This window comes from Culex quinquefasciatus, chromosome 3 (assembly GCF_015732765.1).
Source record: "Culex quinquefasciatus strain JHB chromosome 3, VPISU_Cqui_1.0_pri_paternal, whole genome shotgun sequence".
Classification (NCBI taxonomy): domain Eukaryota; kingdom Metazoa; phylum Arthropoda; class Insecta; order Diptera; family Culicidae; genus Culex; species Culex quinquefasciatus.
The window spans coordinates 1,165,056-1,190,628 of NC_051863.1; the positions used below are offsets into that span (position 1 = coordinate 1,165,056).

A 25,573-nucleotide genomic window follows, 5' to 3' on the forward strand; every position below is an offset into this window, starting at 1 on the left:
CTTTCAGTTTCTTTGATAGTAATAACAACATTTGTTTTTTCCCCAAAAAAACAATTATTAAAGATTCATTTTTTGTGAATTTTGACATTTCTAGAAACAATAAAAGGATTTTTTAAATATTTCTAAGGCATTTGATTTCTTTTTTGGACACAAGCTGATTTTTTTGTGACAATTTTTTTGTGGTTTATGTGAGATTTTTGTACACTTTTAAACAAGAGCAATTTTTTTTTAAAAATAATTGGAAATTTAAAAAAAATCAAATATTAATTAAATGTCTTCTGCCGCAGATAATTATTAATTTTATTTAATATTTGTACAATTTTTTGTAATTGTATTTATTTAATGTAGTCTAGAATAGTGGCTTTTCATGTTCAAGAAAAATTTATCAAATTAACAAAAAATCAATCAAGAGCTCAACTATCCAAAATTAGACAGCGAAAAAATTAATGATTCGATTATCCGAAGTCGAATTTTTCCGAAGCCTTAGGATAATCGAGTCTAGACTGTACTTATTTTATTAATTTTCGATTGTTATAATTTTCAATATTTTTTTTTTTGTTTTTTTCTAGTTCCTGTTTTAAAAATGTTTGTTTAATTTTATTTTAAAATAATGATTTGAATGTTTTTAATCTTAGAATCTTTTAAAACGTGATTCGAACACATACTGCGATTTTCTCGATCGTCAGTTGTAAAATTTCGATCGAATCATCTCGATCAACCACCGACAAATTACGATCGTAAAATTGAAATCGAGAAATGATTAAAAAAAAATTAACGTGTTTCCTCGATTTATTTTTTGAGAAATGCAATTCTTTCAACGTTCTTAAACTAAAAGATAATGCAAACCAGTTGGAATTAAGCACTGCGCGGTTCAACCGTTGTTCTTTATTGTAACGCTCCTTGGTTTCACAGAGTTGGTGCAGCTTTATTTTTTGATGCATTTTTATTTTCGTGTTATACGTGCGTTATTAAGTATGAAAACGTATGAATTAAAGAAGAAGGGGAAAATGCGATTAGCGCGGGTGTAAATTAGTACAAACTATGAAGAAAAATTATAATCGTGTGTGTGTGTGTGTGTGTGTTAGGTGAGTTTGTTGGTGTGTGAGTGAGAGTTAAAGCTAAAGCTTCTATTCCATGCCCATGGCGGCCTGTCCGGGCGCGGCACCGGTTCCGTCGCCGTTCGCCTTCTTCGAGCCGGACACGATGTCGTCGATGCGCAGCAGCAGGATGGCCGTCTCGACGGCGGTTTTGTACACCTGCAGCTTAACGGACAGCGGCTCCCATATGCCGCGCTCCTTCATGTCGACAATTTGGCCACTCTCGCCGTCGATGCCCCAGGTGCATGGGCCGGATCCGGCCGGGTGCGAGGCATGCTTGGCTCGAAGGGCGGTCAGCGTGCGGATCGTGTTGGCACCGCAGTTCTGGGCCAGGGTGCGTGGGATGATCTCGAGGGCCTGGGCGACGGCACGGTACGGACCTTGGATCTGCTTGTTGGTGAGGGCCTGTGAGATGGCCATTTCGACGGCGCCACCGCCGGGGAGGAGACGCGGTTCGAGCATGAGGTTCCGTGCGACGTGCAGAGCGTCCTGCAGATTACGTTCCGTTTCGTTGAGAATGTCCTTGGAGGCACCACGGAGAAGGATGGTGCAGGCTTTCGGGTCGGCACACTCCGTGACGAAGCAGAAGTATTCGTCACCCATCTTTTTGATCTCGAACATACCGGCACCGGTTCCGACGTCCCGCTCGGTGAGTTCCTCCGTTCGGTTGACGATGGTGGCACCGCAAGCACGAGCCAGCCGGTTGTTGTCGGTTTTACGCAGACGGCGGATCGCCGTGATTCCTGCCTTCAGCAGGAAGTGCTGGGCCAGATCGGAGACACCCTTCTCGGTGAACACGACGTCCGGCTTGAGGGCAATCACATCGGCACAAACCTTGGCCACATGTTCCTCCTCAATCTGCAGCAGCTTGCTAAAGTCCTGATCGCCGACAATCTCCACGTTGGTCTGACTCTCGCCCTTCTTGTACTCCAGCGGACAATCCAACAGCACGATACGGGGCTTCTCAATGTAACGACGCATCTTCGGGTGGGTCACGTCCTTGTTCAACATGACTCCACGCAGCACGCAAGACTCGTCGATCGACCCCCCAGGAATCTTCTCCACCTTGGCGTACTTTTTAATATCGATCTCGGTGCGACCATTCTCCGTCAACATGACCGTCTCCACCGCATCCAACGCAATCTTGACCGCCAAATCGGACCAACGGCCGATGAATTTGGTCCCAACGCAAGACTTGACCACATCCTCCAGCTTCTTCTTGTCGGCCTTGTCCAACGGAACGCTAACATCGTCCTGCAGCAGCTTAATCATGTCCTCCAACGCTTCCCGGTACGCCCGGATGATGACCGTCGGGTGAATCTGCTGCTGCAGAAACTGCTCGGCCACGGCCAACATCTCCCCAGCCAGCACAATAACCGAAGTGGTGCCATCGCCCACCTCTTCGTCCTGGGTGCGAGCAATCTCAATCATACTCTTCGCCGCCGGATGTTGGACCGTAATCTCCCGCAGGATCGCATTTCCGTCGTTGGTCATCACAATTCCGCCCATCGGGTCCATCAGCATCTTCAGCATGGCCTGCGGTCCCAAACAGGTGCGGATCAAATCGGCAATCGTCTGCAGCAGCATGAAATACGAAATAAATTAACCTCCCTTCCTTCTTCGGCCCACACAAAAAAAAACGGAGACCACAAAATGACTCACCTTGCCGGCATTGATGTTTTCCAGCTGCACTTTTCGGCCGCTGTCGCGCTTCGTGTTCTGACCTGAAAGTGGCCACATTTAGTCAATTCACGTCCCACACCCAATGAACCGTCCGCTGGTACTTACTCAGAACGAGAATGGGCTGCTGGGAACCGTACATTTTGTCGGAATGGATCTGCGGATTCTGCGGAACGAGCTGGTCACGTTTATTTTTTCAGGCGCACAAGAAACACGGTACTTCGGGAAGATGACAGCTCGCGAGTTCTACTGAGGCGGAAAGTTTTAGCTTTTTCAAGTTGGCAGTACAGGAGAACCCGGGTTGTTGGACACTAGCAGATCTGTACAGACTTTTCGTCTGAACTTGCACAGACCTTGGTTTCAACCATTTTTTTTATTTGGCCATTTTGCCGAATGTCGTTTCAATTTTAAAATCCTCAAACCCTCAAATTTTATGTGTAAAAATCTAAAAAATCTGAAAATTTAAAAATCTTAAAATATTACAGTCCAGACTCGATTATCCGAAGGTTTGTATGGGCCAAAATGTGACTTCTGATAATCGAATCATGAACAAAAAAAAATCGTATTTTTTATGTTCATACTTTTAACATCAAATCGAGTTATGCGACTCCATTTCAGTCAAATTTGACTGATTGATTGCCTATTAAGCAGTATACGCACTTCGGAAAGAACCGGTCAGGAAAAAAAAAAAAACAAATGGGCAGCAGCGGCAGCGAAAGCAAGCCAAAGAGGGTGAAGAAAGCCCCAACAAATCGTTACCTCTCCTTTGATCTGCTCTTCGTAGAGCCATTTCTTGACCCCTTTTTTGGTAGGTGCGTAATGGCCCTAAAATTAAAAACGTTACTTAATCCACCTTTAGGTAGTTGGTGCCTTCCTCACATTCATAAAGTGAATACACTACACAGCCTCAAAAAAGTGTATAAATAACACTTTTTTATCAAAATATCTGAAATCTGACCTCAAATAAGTGCATTAAAAACACTAAAGTACTTATAACTTTTGATAGGGTTATCAGATCTTCAATCTTTTGGGCTTGTTGGAAAGGACTTTTGATTACCTATCCAACGATGGGTCCCATGATAGATCCGGACAACTTTTTCATCAAAATATTTGAGATCCGGCGTCAAAAAAGTGTATAAATAACATTCTTGGATCTTGGATTTAATAATTGGGTACTAAAGCCCTATGTAAATTTTTATCTACAACGGTAAAAAAACACGATCAAAAATCATTTCTGATCACTTTTTTTCATCTTAATGCAAACATTTTTTTTTTTTTGACAAGACAACATTTTTTCGATGGATCAACTATGGTCCCCTTGGAATGAGCAATGTAAGCTTCATTTTAGGACCCAATTCTAAATAACTTTAGAGTAGTTCAAGGTCATACTAAGGCTCACCAAAAAAAAAATTTTTTTTCGTGAATCGATTATCCGAAGTTTTTCATTATCCGAAGCGAAATTTTGCCAAGTCCTTCGGAGAATCGAGTCTGGACCTTGGTCTGGACTGTATAATATCTAAAAATATTAAAAACTTTGAAAATAATCTGAAAACATCTGAAAATTACAGACCTATTATCTTAAAAAATCTTTAAAAGGCAATCCCTAGCTAGGGTGTTATAATAATGCAAACAAACTAACTTCTGTGACATCCCGTGGTTTGAATGTGTTAGTAAATTTTTGACGAATGCCGTATAAAACAAACAAAGAATAAATATTAGGTCGTATTAGGTAGTTTAAAATTACAAAAACAAACTTTCATTATTATTTTCTTTTGAACAACATAAAAGCCATTAAATGAAACATTTTATTTAAAATTTTAAATAAAATCATTTGCTAAAATTTAAAAAAATCCGCAATATATTCATTCTGCGAAACGACATTCGGCGAAATTAACCCAAATCCATGCAAAGTCACCGGGAATTCTGGCAACCCTGCCAACAATTCCCACCAAACGGTCTGTCAAAAAATTCAAAATCGCGGCTATCGGTTTGTTTACGTTGAAAATTCGGATAACCTGCGTTGTGAGGTTGTTGGTGAATCTACAAAAACCCCCTTGGACCACACGCACAGACGACAGAAAGATGAGCCAATCAGTTTCCGAGCAGCAGCTGGTGAAGATGTTCTTCGTGATCAAGGACGGCACCGAAATTGACGCGGCCTCCGATGACATGCATATGGCGTACACGGTAAGTCGTCGTCCGGAATCCGGTTCGTTGGACAGATTAACGATTGCGCTTTCATTACAGACGGTGCGGGAGCACGCGTTCGAGGAGAAGGTCAGCTGGGTGGAGGAAAGCGAGTGCCTTCGCTTCCGACCGGATCAATTGACGAAGAAGCACCTGTTTGTGTTTGAGCAGTTTTCCGGGAGGGCGTTTGAGTTTGTGCGCGAGGCCAAAGCGGTGCTGGTGGGGCCGAGGTGTTTGATCAGTTGTTTTTTGGACGATCAGCCGATTCCTCCGGGCACGCATCCGGTGATGACGACCGCGATGAGGAATCTTATCGTGTGCAGTTCCGGGTTGAAGCCGGACGAGAAGGCGCAGGTTAGCCAGCTGGTCAGCCAGATGGGCGGGTATTACTTGGATGTTTTGACGGGGGCGTGCACACACCTGGTCGCATGCACGGTCAAGTCGGTCAAGTATGAAAAGGCCGCGGAGATTAAGCTGAAGATCATGCATCCGGCTTGGGTTCGGGATGTTTGGGAGCAGAGTCTGAAGAAGATGGTCTACGGGACGGACGCGGAGTTTGCAAAGCACGCACTTCCAATCTTCTACTCACTGAATATCACTTCCACCGGGTTGACGCTGGGAAAACGGACTCAGATCAAAAAGCTGATCGAGGAAAACGGTGGCAAATACATCGGAGCGTTCAAATCGGAACTGACAGACATTCTGATCCTGGAGAAGGACCACACCGGTTCGGACAAGTTCCGGGGAGCGGTTCGCTGCAAGAAGGAATGTCTCACCCCGGCCTGGATCGTCGACAGTGTCGAAAAGGGATACGCCCTTCCAACCGGACCGTACGAGGTCAAAAGCATCAAGTCCTCGACCCCGACCAAGGACGACTCCTCGCGGGACTTTAACCCGGACAGCACGCAGCTGTCGATGATTTCGCACGGCAACAGTCGCAACTTTTCCACCATCAACGAGAGCGTCATGAGCATGACGTCGAACTCGTCGATGGTTCCGGCGATGCCGCAGCCGCCCGTGGTCAGTTCCAAGCCGAAGTACAAAGACTCACTGGCGAAAATCAACGTTCAGCTCGCGAAGAAGGCGGGACTGTTTTTGGACGGGTGTAATGTAAGTAGTTTTGATTTGTCCTTGTGAGATGATGCTACATATAAGGTTGGTTAACGATAATATTATCGTCATCGTTGTCAAAACACGTTTGTTTCAAACGTTGTCCATTGAGACCTTCTGGGATCGAACTCAGGCCAACTGGGTAAGTGCATCTCCAGCGCGGGTAGCAAACATCGAAGCAAATCAAATTTGCACCCGACGTCAACCCCACCGCGGTACCTGTCGCGGTAGCAAATTTGCTCTCAGTTCTTCGGGATTTCACTTTCGCGGGTAGCGCTATTGTGCTGGTTTGCTACTGCGGCAAATGGAATGATGCACGGAAAACTGAATCATGTACGGAAAGAATTTAAATTATTTTTTTATGTATAAAAAAAATAAAAAAAATGACAATAAAAAAATGAAATTAAAACAAAAATTAAAATTTCAAGAAAATTAAAAAAAAAATAAAAAAAATTGAAAAAATTCAAGAAATTAAAAAAATAAAATTTCAAAAATGAAAAAAAAAATCAAAAAATAAAAAAGTTTAAAAAAATAAAATTTAAAGAAAACAAAAATTAAAAACATTCAAAAAAAAATAAAAAAATTTAAAAATTAAACAAATATTAAAAAAATTTAAATAATAAAAAAAGGTAAAAACATTTAAAAATTAAAAAAAATCAAAATTAAAAAAAACATGAAAATAAATTTAAAAAAAATAAACATTTTAAAATTTAAAAAAATTACTTATGTAAAGAAATTTAAAAAATTAAAAATTAAAAAAATATCAAAAAAAATTAAAAATATTAAAAAAATGGAAAAATAAAAAAAAAATTTCCTTAAAATATCTGAGATCCGGTCTTTTTTATATTTTTGTATTTTTAAAATTTTGAATTTTTGAATTATTATTTTTTTTGAATTTTCAAAATTTTGAATATTTGAATTTTTAAATTTCAAATTTTAAAATTTTAAAATTTTTGAATTTTTAAAATTTTGATTTTTTGAATTTTTTAATATTTGAATTTTAAAATTTTTACATTTTTAAATTTCTAAATTTTTGAATTTTTGAAATTTAGAATTTTTGAATTTTTGAATTTTTAAATTTTTAAATTTTTGAATTTTGGAATTTTTGAATTTTTGCAATTTTAAAATTTTAAAATTTTGAAATTTAGAATTTTTAAATTTTTGAATTTTTAAAATTTTGAATTTTTGAATATTTGAATTTTAAAATTTTTAAATTTAAAAAATTTTACATTTTAAAATTTTTAAATTTTTGAAATTTTGAAATTTTGAATTAAATATAAACGCATTTTTGTATTTTTGAAGTTTTGCATTTTTGAATTTTAAAATTTTCGAATTTTTAACTTTTTGAAATTTTGTTTTTTTTTTTTTTATTTTTAAATTTTTGAATTTTTGATTTTTTTGAATTTTTAAATCATACACAAGTGCAGACAAACAAAAATCTCCGAAACACGAATTCAAAACTTTGCCCCCGGCTTGCCGGTACTTGTCGGATATCAGAAAATGAGTACCCGACAGGTACCGACACATATTTTTCTTCTACAAATGAACTTGAGATCAAATTTGATACCTGCTTTGCTACGCGCGGTGGGAGACTCGGGGGCAAACTCGAGAGCAAATTTGGTGGGAATCAAATCGGGTAGCAAATGGTTTAACTTTCGACATTTTCGAAAAATGAAATTCTTTGAAATTTTGAATAGGATTAAATAGTTTAATAAACTTTTAACATTTCTAGGCATGAATCAACACATAATTATTGATTTTGAAGGTAAACGAGAGCAAAAAATGATAAAAAAAAACCCATATTTGCCCCCCGCGTTGGACTTGTTACGGTGACAAATTTGCTACCCTAGCGGTGGGTATGACGGAGTTTTTTCAAGGTGGCAAATTTGATCTCGGTATTCATGAGCCGGGTGCAAATTTGATTTGCACCCCAGCGCTGGAGATGCCCTAAGAGACAAACACCACGGGTCCCGACATTTAAAAAAAATAAGTAGTAAATCTTTTAACATTACAATATGGTTTGCTAACTTCTAGAATCTTACCAGATATTTGTGGTTGATAGAACTAAATAAAATTAAACGTCAACTGACATTGTAAATATGGAACACCCATGGGGACCATTCAAAAATTATTTTAAAAAAGGTATTTAATAAAAAAAAACAGTATTGTCAAAAATTCATTGAAAAAGATTTTTTTTATGTACGTATTATGTAAAATTTTAGTTTTTTTTAAAACACAAATTCTGGCAAAATCTATTCATAAATTCGTATTGTTTGACACCAATATTTCTGGAGCAACATTTGAAAAGGTTGCATAAGCATTTTGATAGCTGGAACAAAATCCACAGTTTTGAAAGGCAGTTTTTTTTCACATCTTTGAAAAAATATGTCGTTTGCAAACAATGAGCTGAAAAATAGCTTGTGTTTTTAAAATAGCTGTATTTGGGAAAATTTAAGTATTTTACATAAAATTATTTCTGTTAATGGATTTTAACCATTAGAAATTTTCATATACGGTTCGCCCAAGAGCTATTTTTTTAAATTGCTCCATAAACCACGTAGACACGTGGACATTTACAAGTGTCAACCACAGGTTTTCTGAGAAGAACCCAAATAACGTCAAATAAATATTCAAATGCCGATATCTTAGCAACTAATGGTCCGATTTGCAGTGAAAACATAAATAAATATTCGTGACATTTTGTGGAAAAGTTAAAGGAGGTATTAGATTATACCAAACAAATTCGCACTTTTCCGTGATTGACAAACAAAGCAAAATGTATGCAGGCTGCGGTTTCTGCAAACAAGTGCAGGCAAACTGACAAACTGTCAAAAAGTTGTGTTTGTTTGTCGTAGTCTAATACCTCTTTAATAGGAAGTGTTTACAGGGTCTTTTGTAAAGTTGGGCTAAAATAAATAATTATTTTAAACAAAACATAATTTTTTTCAATATTGTTGGAAAAATTCGGTAATTTTTTGATCTAAAGTGTTTTAAACAACATTTTTATGTTGTCTATGTAAAAATTACACTTCACAGATTAAAATAATTCTATATACATTGTTAAAAATAAAAACGTTTTTTCTTGTGAAAAATACCAAAAACTCTATTTTTGCTACAATATACCCCAAGGACTCTCTAATTTATACAGCATTGCCTTGGCGTTCTCGATTGCGAGATTCCTACTCGAAACTAGGAGTCCAAAGGCTTGATTTTTGAGGCAATTGCAAAAATTAAATTTTATTTATTTATTTCAATTTTTTTTAATGTTTTAAACTTGTGGAATAATCGTGAATTAATAACGATGACGATAAAATAATCGTTTAAGAAAACACGTTGAATTAACAATGACCTTTACCACTTCCGCAGATCTACCTGAGCGGCTTCACCGGCGAGGAGAAGGACAAGCTGAACAAAATTCTCAACAGCGGCGGGGCCACCCGGTACGACGAGCTGAGCGACGGCATCAGCCACGTGATTGTGGGCTCGCAGGTGGCCTCCGATTTCCGCGAGATCCGCGAGCAGAACCTCAGCTCGCACGTCGTCACCGTCGAGTGGTTGGTCCGGTCGATGGAGTTGAAGGGCCCGGCGCCGGAAGAGGACGAACTTTTGTTTAAGGGTGGGTTGAAGGATGGGGATGGGGAGAAGGCGCCAGAGCCGCCTTCTCCGGCCAGCAAGAAGAACCTGGAGTCGATGAACAATACCTTTAAGCGGCCAGAGTTGCCGCGGAAGCTGAGGTTGGACGATTTGGGAGCGGGCCCGAGTCAGCAGAGTCGCGCGGAGGATGAGCTGATGCAGCAGTACATGGAGAAGAATACGTCGGTGCAGTTGCCTCCGGTTGAGGCGAAGTCGGTGGCGCCGGCCACGACTAGCAGTTCAAGCTTGCAGGATTCGGAAGAGGAGTCCCAGTACACGCAGTTTATGTTCGGGAAGACGTTCTTCGTGTATGGGTTTTCCGAGGAGGACGCCACCCAGATTGTGAGCGATTGTGAAAATTGTGGTGGGATGATCGTGAACGAGAACTACAGCGACTTGGTCGATTACATCGTGCTGCCGACGTGCAGTACCGGGGAGATTGACTTCAACGTGCGAGGTCGAGCAACGGTCAACTGTTTGTGGCTGGAGACGTCGATCCAGGACAGCGCGTGTCTTCCGTTGGAGTATTATTTTGAGCCAATTCTGAACAACGAGGACGATCCGAAGCCGTTGGAGGAAGAAGTGCTGGTAATCAGCTCGTATTCTGGAGCTGAGCGAACCTTCTTGATCGCGCTGGGTGGAGTTCTGGGAGCGCGGGTTGAGGATCGGTTGGTGCGGAAGGCAGCACCGATCGTCATCTGCAAGGAACCATCCGGAGCGAAGTACGAAGCGGCCATCAAGTGGGAGTTGACCGTGTTGACCGCCGAATGGCTGAGGGAGTGTCTTCGGGCGAAGCGTCGTGTCAACGAAGAATCGTTCCTGGTGGGCAAATCCATTTGCTCCTCGAAGAACATCACCGAGTTGCCGGAAGTGTCGGCCTTGCCGGAGTTCTCCAAGAACCCCTGTTTGCCAACGACCTCCACCGATGACGTGGACATTGATTCGGTTGTGATGCCACCGCCGGGTAAGCGAGCTTCTGTTGATCCTCCCAAGGAGAACCAACCGGACAACTACAAGTACATCGCGGTTGACAACCGAAAAGACCAGTCCCAGGAGATTGCGTACGAGTTCAAGCGGCTGTCTTCGCCCGAGTTACGCAAGATCAGCTACGAAGAACGCCAGGTCTACTCGCAGGAGTTGCACCAGTACGAAGATCTCGTCCAATCGCAGCGTGACCAACGCAAGCCATTCGATCCTGGCCACTCGGTGGACTCACCGCTGGTGTTGAAGCACCGCCGTCTATCAACCCTGACCGGGGTCAACTCTCCCGCCACTCCAACATCCAACAACTCCTCCGACTACGAACAGCTCAGCGTAACGCAGCGGGTCATGGAGTTTGAAACCCCCATCCGGGACACGCTCTACAAGGTCCTCAAAGAGGCCGAAGAAGCAGACAAAAAGATTACCCCAAGAACGCGTCGAATGAACGAACTCCTAGCCACACCCAGCACATCCGGCCAAGACGGCCACGTAAAAACGCCAACTCTGCCCGAGTGTATGACCAAACCGGTCACCCCGTACGGCTTCCGCCCGGACGCCAGCCCGGAGAACCATCTCTACCACAAGCGCAAATTGCTCGTTTGGGACCAACTCCATCGTCCCAAGCAACAAAACCAACAACAGCAGAAAGAACGTCGCAAAAGCACTCCGTTGAGCGAGCTCAAGCGACGCTTCTGGCGGGAGAACCTCGGCGATGAATACTGCGACTACGTTGAGTCCCAGTACGGATCGACCCAAGCTCCGCTCCAACAACAAGACAGTGACGCGGTGAAACCCCAAGACCAACAAGAACCAGGCACTTCCAGAACCACCCGGAGCAAGGACGTGTTCCAGGAGATCACCGCCGAAGAGGAAGGACCCCAGAACGAAAGTCGTCAGTCAACGGGAAGCAACGTGAGCGAGAAACGTCCTCGCGAAGACGATGACGACGGCGACGATGATGAAGAAGACTCCGAAAGGCCAGCTAAGCGAGCGAATGTCGACGAGCCCAACTTTAAGAAGCTCAGCGATCTGATTAACGATAATAAAAATCAGGCAGCGGCCAAGCTGCGAAGCCGTCCGAAGGAGGTGATGAAGGAGACGCAGTACACGGAACTGCCGCGGTTCGATTCGGGTGAGTTTTGTGCATTGATCTGGTATCTTCTTTTATTACTGTAGTAAGCGAGTAATTTTAAAACTGAGCAAATCCAAAAGATTCAAATTACACGATTCGGAACTTAAAAAGTTCTAAATTTAATAATTCTTAAATCCAAAAAATCCTAATATCCAAAACTTTGAAATTCTAAAATTGTTAAATACTTGAAATAAAATAAGACAAACATCAATTAATTCTTAAACTATCAAATTCTAAATTTAAAAATAAATCCAGGCCGATAAAACTCGAAATCCTAAAATAATTTAAATCTCAAAATTCTAAAATTTTAAAATTGAGATTATAAAAATATAAACTCTATACAGTAGTTGTTCGGTAACTGGGCTTTGTTTAACTGGACTGCTTTTTAACTGGGCGCTCGATAACTGGGCCGTAGCCCAGTTAAAAAGCAGACAAACGTCAAAAACCAAAACAAACCGAAATTATCGAGGGGTTAGTGGATGCAAAAATCAGTTAAAATAAATAAAAATATTTTTTTCAACTTTAACGTAATTTCAAGTTAGAATTTGATCAGCAACTTTGGTAAACAAATTTGAGTAACTTTTTATTTCTTTATTTCTTATTGAAATTTTATGCATCGGTAGTCCCCTCGTTCTTTTTCGTTCATCCCATTTACCGAACAAGCACTATCTTAAAATTCAAAATTCCCAAGGTAAAAAATAAAACTCTCAAATTCTATATTTTAACAAATCAAAACAAAACTTAAATCCTAAAATAGAATTACTATTACTAAATAATAACATTTTTAAATCCAGAAATTCTTAAAATGTAATACTCAGAAATTCTTGAATATTCAATTTCCAAAATCACTAATTCTAAAATCCAGAAAATTCTATTATTTTAAATTTTTAAGACTTAAAAATTCTAAAATTAAAAAATTCTTAAATCTTTAAATTTCAAAATAAAAAATTTGAAACTAAAAAAAAATAAAAAATATTATTTATCAATGATTAAAATCCAAAAATTCTAAAAATCAAGCGGTGAAAATCTTTTTAAAACTCCTAAATTCTAAAATTATTTTTTTAACCTAAATTCGTGAAATTTTAAAATCACAATGAATCTAAAATTTTAAACACTAAAAACCCAAAATCCTAGAATTTTTATAAAATCAAAATGAAACTAAAAACTTTAAATTCTAAAATCCCCAAATTTTATAATCTTTCAATTTTAAAATCAAAATTATAAAATTCAAAAAAATCTGACGCTCTAAAATTTTAAATTCTTTAAACATCTATTTTTTGCCTTCCTCACCTTACTGAGGAAAGGCTATAAAAATCACTCGAAAAATGAACTTTTTAGTTAGACCTCCTAGACCTACCGTCATTTATACATATCGACTCAGAATCATCAGCTGAGCAAATGTCGGTGTGTTTGGCTGTATGTAGACATGTGTACCGAATCAATGTCACTGGAATATTTCGTCACTGGCTGAGCCGATTTTGACCGTATTGGCCTCATTCGATTCGTCTTGGGGTCCCATAAGTCCCTATTGAAATTCATAAGATTTAGTAAAGTACATAAAAAATTATGCTCAAAAAACTGCTGCATATAGGGGAACTATACCCTTTCTCAGCCTATTTCTATTATCGGCCTATCAGCACTTTGATCATGAATTACAGCTTAAAGAAAGTGTTTTTGACTGTCCCAAAGTAATAAATAGCTCAAATAAAATCGAGCAAGCAACTCATCACTGTTGATACATCTGAAAATGATGATTTAATAGCGGAAAATGGCAAAAGTGATGAGAATGGGTCGAACGGCTTAGTGTGATTAAAATGGGCATATTTCCCCTAAATTTCACAATTTGCAAAAAAAAAGGTGGTTTCTGCTTATTTTTAGAAAGGTTCTGAAATGACCTCTCTTGTGGATTAAGAATTTTCATGATCTGAAAAATTACAAGCAGTTTAAATGCCATTTTCCTCAAAGGCGGTGTCTGTATAATCTTGACAAAAAATCTGTAGGTAGTCTGTTTTTCTACTCATCATAAATGAGAGGAAGGCACCAACCACCTAAAGATGGATTAAGCAACGTTTTTTTTTATTTTACCGTTGTAAAACTTAAAAATTTTCAAATCCTAAAATCGTTGAATGAAGAAAATTAAAAAATCAAATTCAGCTCTCTAAAATTCCAAAATCCTAAAAAATGTAAAATTGTAAAATACTGGAAATAAAAAATGCTGAATATCATTAAATTCTAAAATTCCAAAATAAAAATTCTAAAACATTCAAATTCTGAATTTTATGAACCCAAACCAATTAAACTCAAAGTTTTAAAATTTTCAAATCTCAAAATTCTAAATTTTCTAAATTGATAAATTCTATAAAAATAAACCTCTAAAACTAAAAATTCTTAAATCTTAAAAGCCTAAAATCTTTTGAACTCTAAAATTCGAATATCCTAATAATTCATAAAAAAATTAATTCTGAAGTTCTAAAATTGTAAAACCCGGAAATTTTGAAACACATAAATCCTAAAATTCTAAAAACCTCAAAATTCAAAATTTTAGTAAATAAACAAAACATTAAAGTACATTCAAAAATCTTGAAATTTCAACAAAAAAAAATCAATTAAAAAAAATCTAAAACTTTTGATTCAGAATTTTAGTATTCAAGAGTTTTAAAATTTCCTATTATTTTTTATTAATATTTTAAGATTTAAGGATTTTTTTTTATTTTTCAGAATATTTGAATTTAAATATTTAAGATTTTTAGAGGTCAGGATTTAAATAATTTATTTAAGATTTTTAGAGGTCAGGATTTAAATAATTTAAAATTTAAAATCTAAAATTCTTAAATATTCGAATTCAAATATTCTGAAAATTAAAAAAAATCCCTAAATCTTAAAATATTAATTAAAAATAAAAGGAAATTTTAAAACTCTTGAATACAAAAATTCTGAATAAAAAAAACCTAAATATAAAAAAATCCGTTAACTAATAATATCTGAAATCCTAAATTCTTTTAAATCCCAAACAATATAAAAAAAAAATCTTTAAAAATTCGGACAAATATCATACAAAGAGACGAACAAAATGACAACTTCCCACTCGCACCTTCGCGAACGGAGAATGAAACACCACTTTACCGCAAGAGCGAGCGCGGGGGAACTATTTTTGTCTCTTATCTGCGTCGTCGGTACAAGGTTCGGTTTAAACTCGAGGTTCGTGTAGAGGTTAGGTTTGCTTGCACGCGTCCACACACGGTGCTAGTGAAACATAAAATTCATAAATCGTTGAAATTTTATGAAATTGTTGTTCCTCAAATTCTTGAAATTATTTCAACTCCTTAAATCTTTAGTTTTCGGAATTTATACAATAAATTTGATTGTTGAATTTTCATGATATCTCAATATTATTTATTTTTGAAGTTTGAAAGTGGTGTTTCTAGCCTCAATCTCTATTTTGTGTTCCCTCCCCCAGAAATGCTCTCGGAAGACGGTCCCGGCGTTGGCTGGCGCGATCCGTCCGAGCTGGAGCGAACGAACGCCATCCGGATGCAGCACCAGGGCCGCCCGATCTTCGCCATGTCCAGCGTCGCCGACCAGCAGAAGGCAACGCTGGTGCAGAAGATTCTGGACCTGGGCGGACAGCTGTCGAGCAAACCGAACGAGTACGACAAGGCCTGTACGCACATCCTGTGTGGCAAGCCGAACCGTGGCGAGAAGATCCTTTCCGGGATCGCCGCCGGCAAGTGGCTCCTTTGCGCCAAGTACATTGAGGACAGCAGCAAGGCGGGACATTTTTTGGGCGTGAGTTGGGACACTTTCGATTGTCGATCGTCAGAAACTAATCAAAATTTGATTCCACAGGAGGACAAGTACGAGTGGGGCAACCCAAATGCGACCGACCTTCCCCCTCTAGAGCCAATCGAGATGACAGTCGCGAAGGCAGCCTTCAACTGGCGCAAACGTATTGTCCGCGAGGCAGGTAAGCACGATGGCGTCTTCACCGGCTTCCGGGTGTTGCTGATGGCCCCCAAAAAGGAACAGTTCATTCGGCTTATCCAGTCCGGTGGTGGCTACGTCATCGACATGGATCCGCCCTTCAACGTGGAAGATCTGAACGCGACGCACTGCTTCGTGGACGCAAAAAAGACCAAGATTGCGGCCAGTGACCATCGAGTGCTGGCCCAGGCTGGCATCGCCGTAATGTCGATCATGTATTTGAACGCGTATCTCACGTCGGAAACGCTGCCGGATCCGGCCAAGTATCGGCTAGCGATCTAGGGTGGTAAGTACGGGAGCATTCCGCTTGAGGTGGAACTAAATAAATACGAATAATTGTTGACACAGTGAAGCTGGCGAATTTACCTCTTAGAACAGAAAAGATATTCCTGGTTGCGTTTTCCGATCATCAACGTGAGAAAATGTCAACCTATCGTAATCACGTCAATTTCATCGGTATAAGCAAGTAGGTAGTTGAACTGACTTGTTGAAAATCGTGCCTCACTTCCCAGTACCAGTGATCAGCACTTTGAATAACACAAATGGTTGTTGAAAAGTATAGAGCAAAACATCACGACCAGCACTAATTTGTTGTTTTTTTTACGAAGAACTTAGTCTTAGGGCATATCCACCGCAGAGATCTAATTGCGTGGCAAACCTATCGGTTGGATCCCCAGTATTAGCTTTGCTCCGTAGCTAATGCACGTTTCCGCACCGCTGGGAGATTGTGTCACGTTCCCCAGAAAACCATTCCCCAGAATGTACCGTTCCCCAGAAATATTTATCGTGGTGATTATAATTATTTCCAAAATTAAAAAAAAAATCCAAAATTTTCAAAATTTCTAAAATTTTCAAATTTTTTAAAATTTCTAAAATTTACAATTTTTTTAAAATTACCTACATTTCCAAAATTTCCAAATTTTTCAAAATTTACAAAATTTCTAAAATTTACAAAATTTTTAAAATTACCTAAATTTCCAAAATTTTTAAAGTTTCCAAAATTTCCAAAAATTAAAAAAAAAACAAATTTTCAAAAAACTAAAAAAAAAAAAATTCATAATCTTTGATTTTTTTTTATTTTAAAATTTCTTTTCTCTTTAATTTGGATTTTTGAACTCCAAACTTTTTGATTTTTTTTTTAGAATTTTGAAAATGTTTTTAATTTGACTTTATGACTTACCATTGACAAATTATGATCATAAGATTTAGATCGAAAAATCTCGAACGTGATGCGAGAAAGAAAGATTGAAATATTAAGCTCGAGTGCAATAATCACCACGTTAACTTGTGTTAGCAGTCATTACAAGTCTAGAAAGTTTTCCCTTCTTTAAAGAAAGGAAAACTTTACTGACTGATACAAGTTGAATTTTACCTTTCAAAGGGAGGAGGAGAGTTTTCCCTTCTTTAAGGAAGGGAAAAATTTATAGCCTTGTTATTATAACTGCTGACACGGGTTTAATTTTCCCTTCTTTAAGTAAGGGAAAAAATACTTGACCACTTACACAACTTTTAAATTTGTTATCACTAGTCAAGAGAGTTTTTCCTTATGGAATCAAGAAAGAATACAAGAAAAAAAAACTTTAAAGCGAAAATTCAACTTCTGTTAGCAGACAGTCAAGTCAAGACAGTTTTGCCTTCTTTAAAGAAGGTGAAATTCAACTTGTGTCAGGAGACCTTAAAAGAAGGAAAAATTAGTCAGTTATTGTAAGTCAAGAGAGTTTTCTTCTTCCAAAAATGATAAATTAAATTTTGTCACCTTCAATCAAATTTAGAAAATTTAAATCATCATGCAAAATGAACAATATGCCAAAGGTCCAATATATGTCAAATGGAATTATACCAATGACACCCATAATCATATTTTAATTTTAACAAACATTTTTCTTCTTTGTAAAATAAAAATAGAATTCACGGAAAACAAGAAATAAAAAGAAACTGCAATTTATTCGGCATTTGTATAACAAATTTAACATGACTGAAAAAGAAGGGAAAATTTCTTAGAATAATAAGGCTTTCTAGTCACAAATTTACCAACACATTCAAAGTATGTTTACATGACAGCTGGACGTTTGTTTGCATCAGGTTTCCTATCTCTTTCTAGCAAAAGTTTTTTGTCAGGCGACTTCTAGCTGGTTTTTTTGACTGGCTGCCCGATATGTCAGCCAACATACTGCGCAGGGCTGTGACAGCTACAGCTCGAGTATAGAGCTTTATGACGTTTCGCGTACGCACACTAGCGCACCATTTGATTTTGCTGGCCGGACAAAATTTAACCTCACTTTTTTTCGTGTACGTACACACAATACATGCGCACGTAAATAACTCTATTGTTTGCATCAGGACATTGTGACGAGGAGTTCGTCATTTTTGAGTTAAATTATATTTTTTTCACTGGGCCTAGAAAGCCTTATAGAACGAGTCATAAGCCGAATTAACATTTTCTGTTATTTTCTCAAGAATTGTTGTCAAAAAAAAGGAAAATTTCTTGGCATGGATAAAATAACCTTGTCTAATTTTTATATTTTCTAAGAAATTTAAAAAACTACTATTATTTGAAACTACTTTGATTTTTCGAGAAAGAAACTTTTCTGGGGAATGGTTTTCTGGGAAATGGTTTTCGGGGGAATGGTTTTCTGGGGAACGTGACACAATCCGCTGGGAGCTAATTTGGCTACTGAATCAACCGCGGGGATCTAATTTATTTATTTTCAAATTATAGCCGTTTTGTCGATCAAAATCAATGAAACTATATTCTAGCATGATAGAACATGCTCCTAATTGCATTATATGTCCAAATTGATTGTCTTAAAAATGGCATAGTTGCAAAAAGGCGCTTTGAACAAGAAAATCCAAAAGAAATAAAATTTCAGTTTAAATAAATAAAAGAAGATGCTAGGGACAGACTGCATTATCAGATTTTTTGAACAATTTTACTCTTAAAATAGTTCAAATTGTTACTGAAACAGAATTCTAAAATATCTTCAAATTTGTTAGAATTTTCAGTACAACAAGTTTTATAGCAAATTTGTATTTTTATTTATTCTTCTCTATTTTACGATATTTTAAAATTAGTCATTCGATGTACTGCCGTTCTACGCATAATTGTCCCATGTCATTTTTGGACGATTTTGACTTTTTAACATTTTTAAGTTTAGTTTGTCGTATACTGCCGTTCTACGCATAATTGTCCCATGTTCAAAAAAGTGCAACTGAGAAAAATGCGATTGAAATTTTTCGACCGATTTCTGTGTTTCTACGCATAATTGTCCCATGGGTTCCTATTCGCCCTATGTGTCCCTAATCGCCCCAGTTAGCAGTTTATCACCCTTATTTGTGATCCTCTTGCTATACAATAGGTAAACAAGGTATAATGCTTAGTAAAACTAATGATTCCGTGTAAGAAAATACTTGGTGGGACAATTATGCGTAGAAGTTCAACGATGGGACAAACAGACTTGGTGTTGTTTTTGATGAGTTTCCGAACAAAGTACCAGATTTTATGTGTTTTTCTTAAAGTACACATCAGACTAAACTTAAAAATGGCATAAAGTCAAAATCGTCAAAAACTGACATGGGACAATTATGCGTAGAACGGCAGTATACTTTAAGAAAAACACATAAAATCTGGTACTTTGTTCGGAAACTCATTGAAAACAACATCAAGTCTGTTTGTTCCATCGTTAAGCTTCTTCGCATAATTGTCCCACCAAGTATTTTCTTATACGGAATCATTAGTTTTATGTAGCATTATGTCGTGTTAACCTGTTGTTTAGCAAGAGGATCACAAATAAGAGTGATACACTGCTAACTGGGGCAATTAGGGACACATAGGGTGAATAGGAACCCACGGGACGATTATGCGTAGAAACACAGAAAATGATCGAAAAATTTCAATCGCGTTTTTCTCAGTTGCACTTTTTCGAACATGGGACAATTATGCGTAGAACGGCAGTGTAACCGTTCCAAAAGTGAATTTGACGTAATGACTATCAAATTCACTCCGGTTTTTAAAATAACAATTTAAAATAAAACTATTTATCAAAACGCTCTATGAATTCTTTTTTTGTGAAAACGTTCATGGACACACCAAATTATTAAAACTTGTGTGGGAATTTTGTTACGAGGGGGATGGGGTTCAATTTTTTTTGCTTTGCGTAGTAAAAGAATGCTCCTTCCGTGAGAAAAGATTTTTGAAAATTTGTGATTGTTAAATGACTGGTGAATGTGTTTAATACAATCCAAAAATCGACTGCGGTAAATTTTCTTAAAATAATTCGTTGGCGACGAACTGTCAAAAATTGATCGCGGTAGATACTTTTGTAGGTCATTTTACCAACTAAAAAAAAAAAGAAAAAAAAGAAAGCAATAATTTTTTTTTTGGTTTGTAAATATTTTTTATAGTTTATGTTTATGATTTCACTTTATTTATTACACAAAACAATAAAAAGAAAACAAAAAAAGGGGAAAAACATTCGAGCTTTTTTAAAAACAAGGTCCATTAAACAAAATTTTAATTTTCTTGTCCGTAAGCATCTGTCCACTCAAAGCCAAAGTATCCTTTTCTCCGGTTAACCCGTCGTCACTCTTCAAAAGAGCATCGGAAATGTATTGATTTGAATTGAAAAAAAACTAAAAAATAAAAAAAAATGATAAAAAAATTAAAAATATAACAGCAAATGAAAATAATATATTGACAAAAGAAATAAAAAATAGGCCGTTGCACATATTTTTCAAAAAAAAAACGGGATTTGATATGGAACCAACAAAAAGGTACCATAAAGGTCACTTAAGCAGGTATTAGACTGCGACAAACAAACAAACTCGCACTTTTTGACAGGTTAGCAGCGGCAGAATTTGTTTGCAGAAACGTCAGTCTCATACATGTTGAGCTGTTTGCCGAGTTTGCAAACTATCGAACACGAAAAAGTGCGAGTTTGTTTGTTTGTCATAGTCTAGAACCTGCTTTAAGGGTGCAAAACTTGTGATTGAGTTGAAGAATCTTCAAGCTTCTAAACTTGTTTGGAAGGTCTTTTGTTAACCTATCCAACGATGTTTGATATGATTTTCAAAAATATGAAAGTTAACATTCCAAAAAATTTAAAAAAAGGAAAAAATAAAATAAAATACGCGCCCGAAATAAAAACTGACAACAAGTTTGAAGAAACAAAAAAAAGTTATAATCATAGAATTCAATAAATACAAAACCTTATTTTTTTTTTTCAAATTTTCTGGTTGATAAAAAATATATTTTTATACTTTGAAGTTGTTTAATATTCAGGAAAGAACGAAAGATCATAAATGTATTTTTTTAATTGTCAAAGTTTCCTCACCCTTAAAAAAATCAAAATTTCAAAACCAACTACTACATTTTTAAGGGTCCAAAAGCACACAGCATATAACAAGAAATCCAAAGTTTTTTTTTTAAATTTCCGGTAAGCTATTGTGTTTCGTATGTTTATAGGACCTATTACAAAAAAAAAACTCTAGAAATGTTAAGTCGATGAACAAAAATTGCTCAGTAAAACCCCCTGATCACGAAAGAACAAATCTAGAGTTTTTTTTGAAAAGGTCCTATAAACCAAATTTTGAATTTTAGCTTTTTGGATGTTTTTAGAACCGCCTTGAGTCAGGGACCTTTTCAATAAAAACTCTGGAAATGTTGAAGAATAGGCAATAGAAGGTTAATTGCTGATATCCATCTCGGTCAAGTGTCAGAATAGGAATGATGACAAGATTTAGATGAGATGACGATGGTTGCTTCGATTGTTGCTAGTCCTGGTTGACACCATGAAGGTGTTGATTTTCAAGGACAACAAATCTTTCGACGATGTGCCTGCTGAGCTCTGATGACACGGGAAGGATTTTTTCTTCTTTTTATCAATAAAACACCGTTCGATTGGTTCCCTCCAAAACTTTTTATCTTATTTATTAGTTTCCTATCTTTGCAAGTTTGTATTTTTTTCTTCCTTCTTTCTTATACCATCCTCAAAGGTGTGTTTGTTTGTTTGTTTGTTTAGTCACGTGTTGTAGTACTTAACCATAAAAATATGCGTTATCATTTCTTGCTTCTTTTGTAGCTGACTTTGCTTGCACTCACCATCACTCGTCGCATGCTTTTTTTTTTTTGCTTATCAATATTTTTGCTTCCTCTTTTCTTTGCCAAATTTGGGATATTTGTTTGTTTTCTTCTCAAAAGCACGGATTCCCACAGATAAAAAATAATAGTTCGGTTGAATCGCGGTCGAAGGTTAATAAATCAAAATGTGGGAATATTTAGCGAATGTTACACAATAATAAAAGCAATATTTAGAAGATTTGTTTCTGGTGACTATTGTTTTGTTGTTTGTCAATAGTTTAATATCTGAAAATTTAGGGGTTTTTTCTTTCTCATATGCGCACATTTCACTTATTCTTAGTACATAGTTTAGTTTTAATTACTTACTTTTCCTCTGCAATATTCTACTATAGCACAGTTCTTAAGGATAGACCAGCCATCGTGTGTGTGGAATAATCAAAGAATTGTGTTGGGTGCAAGCTTTTTTTCTTCTTGTTGCGGTTCAACTCAGATGATAAAGAACTAATCGTGACAATCGTGAGAAGCGGCATTTCGGTGTTGATTTATTTTTAGATTTCCTAGTTGAATGTTGAAACAGAATAGGCACGATTAAATAAAACAACAAAACAACTTCAAATAGAGTGTGTGGGCAGATACGTTTCAATCCGATGCAAAGTTAAAGAATAAAATCAAAAGGAATTAAATGTTTTTTTTTTTTGGTTTACTCACAAGCGCGCGCACACACACAGCTTCGTGCCGAATCCGGATCCCTAGTCAAACTCGTAATCGATGTTGCCATCGTCATCCCGATACCTGCTGTTTGACGATCCCGCAGCTCCGCCACCTCCCGTTCCGCTATTACTGCTGGACGACGCCGTCCCGCCACCGGAAGTCGAGCCGGCCGGCGTCGGACCGTTGGAATCGCCGGCCGCCGCACGCGCTGTAAACGAAAGCAGTGGCTCTCTGAAATCAATGTGTAGACTAGACGTGGAGGGGCCACCCTCGTCCACGGACGACGAGGACGACTGGCTCGCGCCGGCGCCGGGGAACGCATCGGAGTGAAGAGATCCTGCGGGGGACAGACACACAAACGGACGGTTGGACATTCGAACATTCGAGAGGGGGACCTGAACTTACTCAGCGTGTTGGCCACGGCGTTGGCAGCGGCGGCCAGTCCTCGCTGCTCGTCCGGTTGCTGCTCCGGGGCCAGACTCTTGCGGCAGATTGGGCACGTTCCGTGCAGCTCCAGCCAGGGGATGATGCAAGTCTCGTGGTAAACGTGCTGCGAAACCATTAATGAAATAAGCGCGATTTAAAGCGACCAATCCCCCCTTCCCGTCAACTCACCGCACAGGTCAGCTTCCGGACCACTTCGTCGATCTGGAAGTCCTCCCAGCACACGGAACACTGCAGCTTCATGTCGACCTGTTCGGCGCTGATCGTGACCTTGGGAATTTCGGCAATCTTCTCCTTCTCCAGCGGTGGCGGACCGGTGTTGTCCATTTGGTTGAGCAGCTGTGTCACGATCGTGTCCAGTCCCTCCCGGCCCCACGCGTAGTCCGCCGGATTTCCCATGAAGAACATTGGCGTCCCTCCAACACCACCGTTTGCGCCGTCCGCTACCGATATCAGTATCTCGCGCAGAATATTGTCCAAGTTGTTGACGTTCTGAATGCCACGACGGCCACGATTGCGGTGCCGGCCCAGAACCCGCACCGCCGTAGGACCTCCACCGCCCGCATCTCCTCCCACGACATCGCCCAACGAAACGGCCCCGTCCGAATCCGAGTCCCGTGGACCACTGGTCGAAAGCAGCAACGGCGACAGAATACTGTTGCTAAAGATCTCGCTAGCTAGTCTTATTGCCTGTGGATTGATAAAATCGTTCGAATCCTGCTCGGGCGGAACCGGCGGTGGCGAGGGCGGATTGTTAACCGCCGGTAGCTCCTCGATGAAACCTTGCGAGCAGTGTGGACAGGTGAAATCCTGCAACAACAACAAAAAAGCCCACAATCAGAACCGTCCTCTCCCCCCAACTTCCACCGGAACATCGTCGACGAAGGAAAAAAAAAAGACAGAAGTTACTCACCGACGAAACACGATCGATTTCCACCGAGCAAGAGTGGCAGTAGAATCGCGCCGCCGGGCTGGCCGCGTTCTCGACCAGCGCTTCCATGTTGTGAGGACCGCCGCGAGCACTCTCTGGTTGTTAGGTGGTGGTTCCGGTGTTCCGATCAGGATTTGCTACCGATGATACCCTCCAATAATAGAAAAAAAAAGTTCAGGCGAAAACAGATTGCTGTTCGACTCGCGAGCTGACGGGACGAAGATGATTTTTAACCCATACAATACCCCATCCAGTTTAGTCGTGCACTTTTGCGACGTCTAGCGGTGATTCTGGAAAGCTACTGCTGCCAGGGTGACCTAGATAAAAAAGTTTCTGGTTCAAAAAAAAAAAACTGATATTACTTTAGCAGGGAAACGTTAGCAGGGAAAATTTTAGTTCTCGTATTGGCCACCAGATGGCGTCATTGAAATCAAATTTCCCTGCTCACTTCACATCGCCAGCAGGGAAAAAAAATGTGAAGACAGCAGGGAAAGTGAAATTTCCCTGCTAACGTAAATAGGTTTTTTTTATCTATAATTTTTATCGTAAATGCGATCTTTTCAACAATATATTTGCTTTGATGTATTTAAATTAGTTTTTTTTTACGTATTTCAATGCCTTCGAATCTGAACAAATATTTTCCCTGCTAACGTATCAGTTACTAAGCCAGAAGAATATTCATAGTCATGGATCACAAAAATCGGCGTTTTCAAACCAAAATAATAATTTATGTTTAAATTTACATTCAAACTTTTATACAAAGGTACTCAAATATGTTGGTGTAATATATTTTTAAATCATTCCTGTTCTTCAAGTGTTCAGCAGTGAATTCTATCATTGGGGCGTGGCTAATTATTGTGATGAGCATTTTCCTTGCTAACTTCACAGTTTTTATTTGTCACAGTTACCAAGCTTTTTGTTTTTTTTATTTATACAAGCTAAGGTCTATGTAGAACTATATTTAAAATATAAATTAGTAGTTTGTATTTAATTTTAGACTAGCTTCTTCTGACATTTAAGTTTATTTCTGGCTCAGTAACTGTTACGTTATTTAGCATGAAAAATATACATCCGATAATAAAGCTTCTCCTCCATTAGCTAAATCAGGCCTGACCAACCCTTTTTGCTCAATTTTTACATTTTTGATCGTCTAATTAACAATTGCCAACATTTTCATGATTTGTTTGATGGAATCGATTCTCATTTGACCAGCGAACATAACTTTGATAAAAGTTTGAAAAAATATTCATACTAGTCATTTTTATCTTCATTTTTAAGTCGAAAATCAATCCGGCTCGCGGCCAGTTAAAAAAACTGAGATTAAATGCATTAAAATATACAAAAAATACTGATTTGATCAAATCAGCAGGAAATTGTTCAAATAATTACCGCTAACGTAAGCAGCGAAAATATAAAAAAGGCGAATTCTTAGAGATTTGGAGTTTCTTCAATAATTTCTTTACTATTAATCGCTTGACATTAGAATGTTTTTTAGAGCAATTTTACAAAAACTATGGAACATTAAGGCCAAAACTCCTAGCGACATCAATTTGAATTATTTGAAAATTAATTATTTTTTTTTCTAAAGTTAAATTCGTGTCTCATAATTG

The 25,573-nt window shown here is 38.2% G+C and overlaps 3 protein-coding genes across 5 annotated transcripts; 1 reads left to right on the top strand and 2 right to left on the bottom strand.

Moving 5' to 3' along the window:
- Positions 1-849: 849 nt before the first annotated feature.
- LOC6042672 (T-complex protein 1 subunit gamma) lies at positions 850-3,027 on the bottom strand. Its single transcript, XM_001870667.2, has 3 exons — positions 2,886-3,027; positions 2,760-2,821; positions 850-2,672 (listed from the first exon to the last, which is right to left on the bottom strand). Exons 1-3 carry the CDS (start codon positions 2,917-2,919, stop codon positions 1,128-1,130), a joined length of 1,641 nt encoding a protein of 546 aa, XP_001870702.2. The 5' UTR covers positions 2,920-3,027; the 3' UTR covers positions 850-1,127.
- Positions 3,028-4,719: 1,692 nt separating this feature from the next.
- Positions 4,720-16,153, top strand: LOC6042674 (DNA topoisomerase 2-binding protein 1). The gene is made up of 5 exons (XM_038262707.1): positions 4,720-4,964; positions 5,025-6,074; positions 9,441-11,820; positions 15,278-15,606; positions 15,667-16,153. Exons 1-5 carry the CDS (start codon positions 4,860-4,862, stop codon positions 16,081-16,083), a joined length of 4,281 nt encoding a protein of 1,426 aa, XP_038118635.1. The 5' UTR covers positions 4,720-4,859; the 3' UTR covers positions 16,084-16,153.
- A 5,544-nt stretch (positions 16,154-21,697) lies between these two features.
- Positions 21,698-24,186, bottom strand: LOC6042675 (E3 ubiquitin-protein ligase Iruka). Of its 3 annotated transcripts, XM_038264087.1 has the most exons (5): positions 23,946-24,186; positions 23,204-23,842; positions 22,994-23,138; positions 22,586-22,925; positions 21,698-22,434 (listed from the first exon to the last, which is right to left on the bottom strand). In XM_038264087.1, the coding sequence occupies exons 1-4, from the start codon at positions 24,030-24,032 to the stop codon at positions 22,627-22,629; spliced, it is 1,170 nt and encodes a 389-aa protein (XP_038120015.1). In that variant the 5' UTR covers positions 24,033-24,186; the 3' UTR covers positions 21,698-22,434; positions 22,586-22,626. The 3 variants fall into 3 exon arrangements, with proteins under 3 accessions (XP_038120015.1, XP_038120016.1, XP_001870705.1); XM_038264088.1 differs by having other exon boundaries at positions 21,698-22,796; XM_001870670.2 differs by having other exon boundaries at positions 21,698-22,925.
- Positions 24,187-25,573: the final 1,387 nt, after the last annotated feature.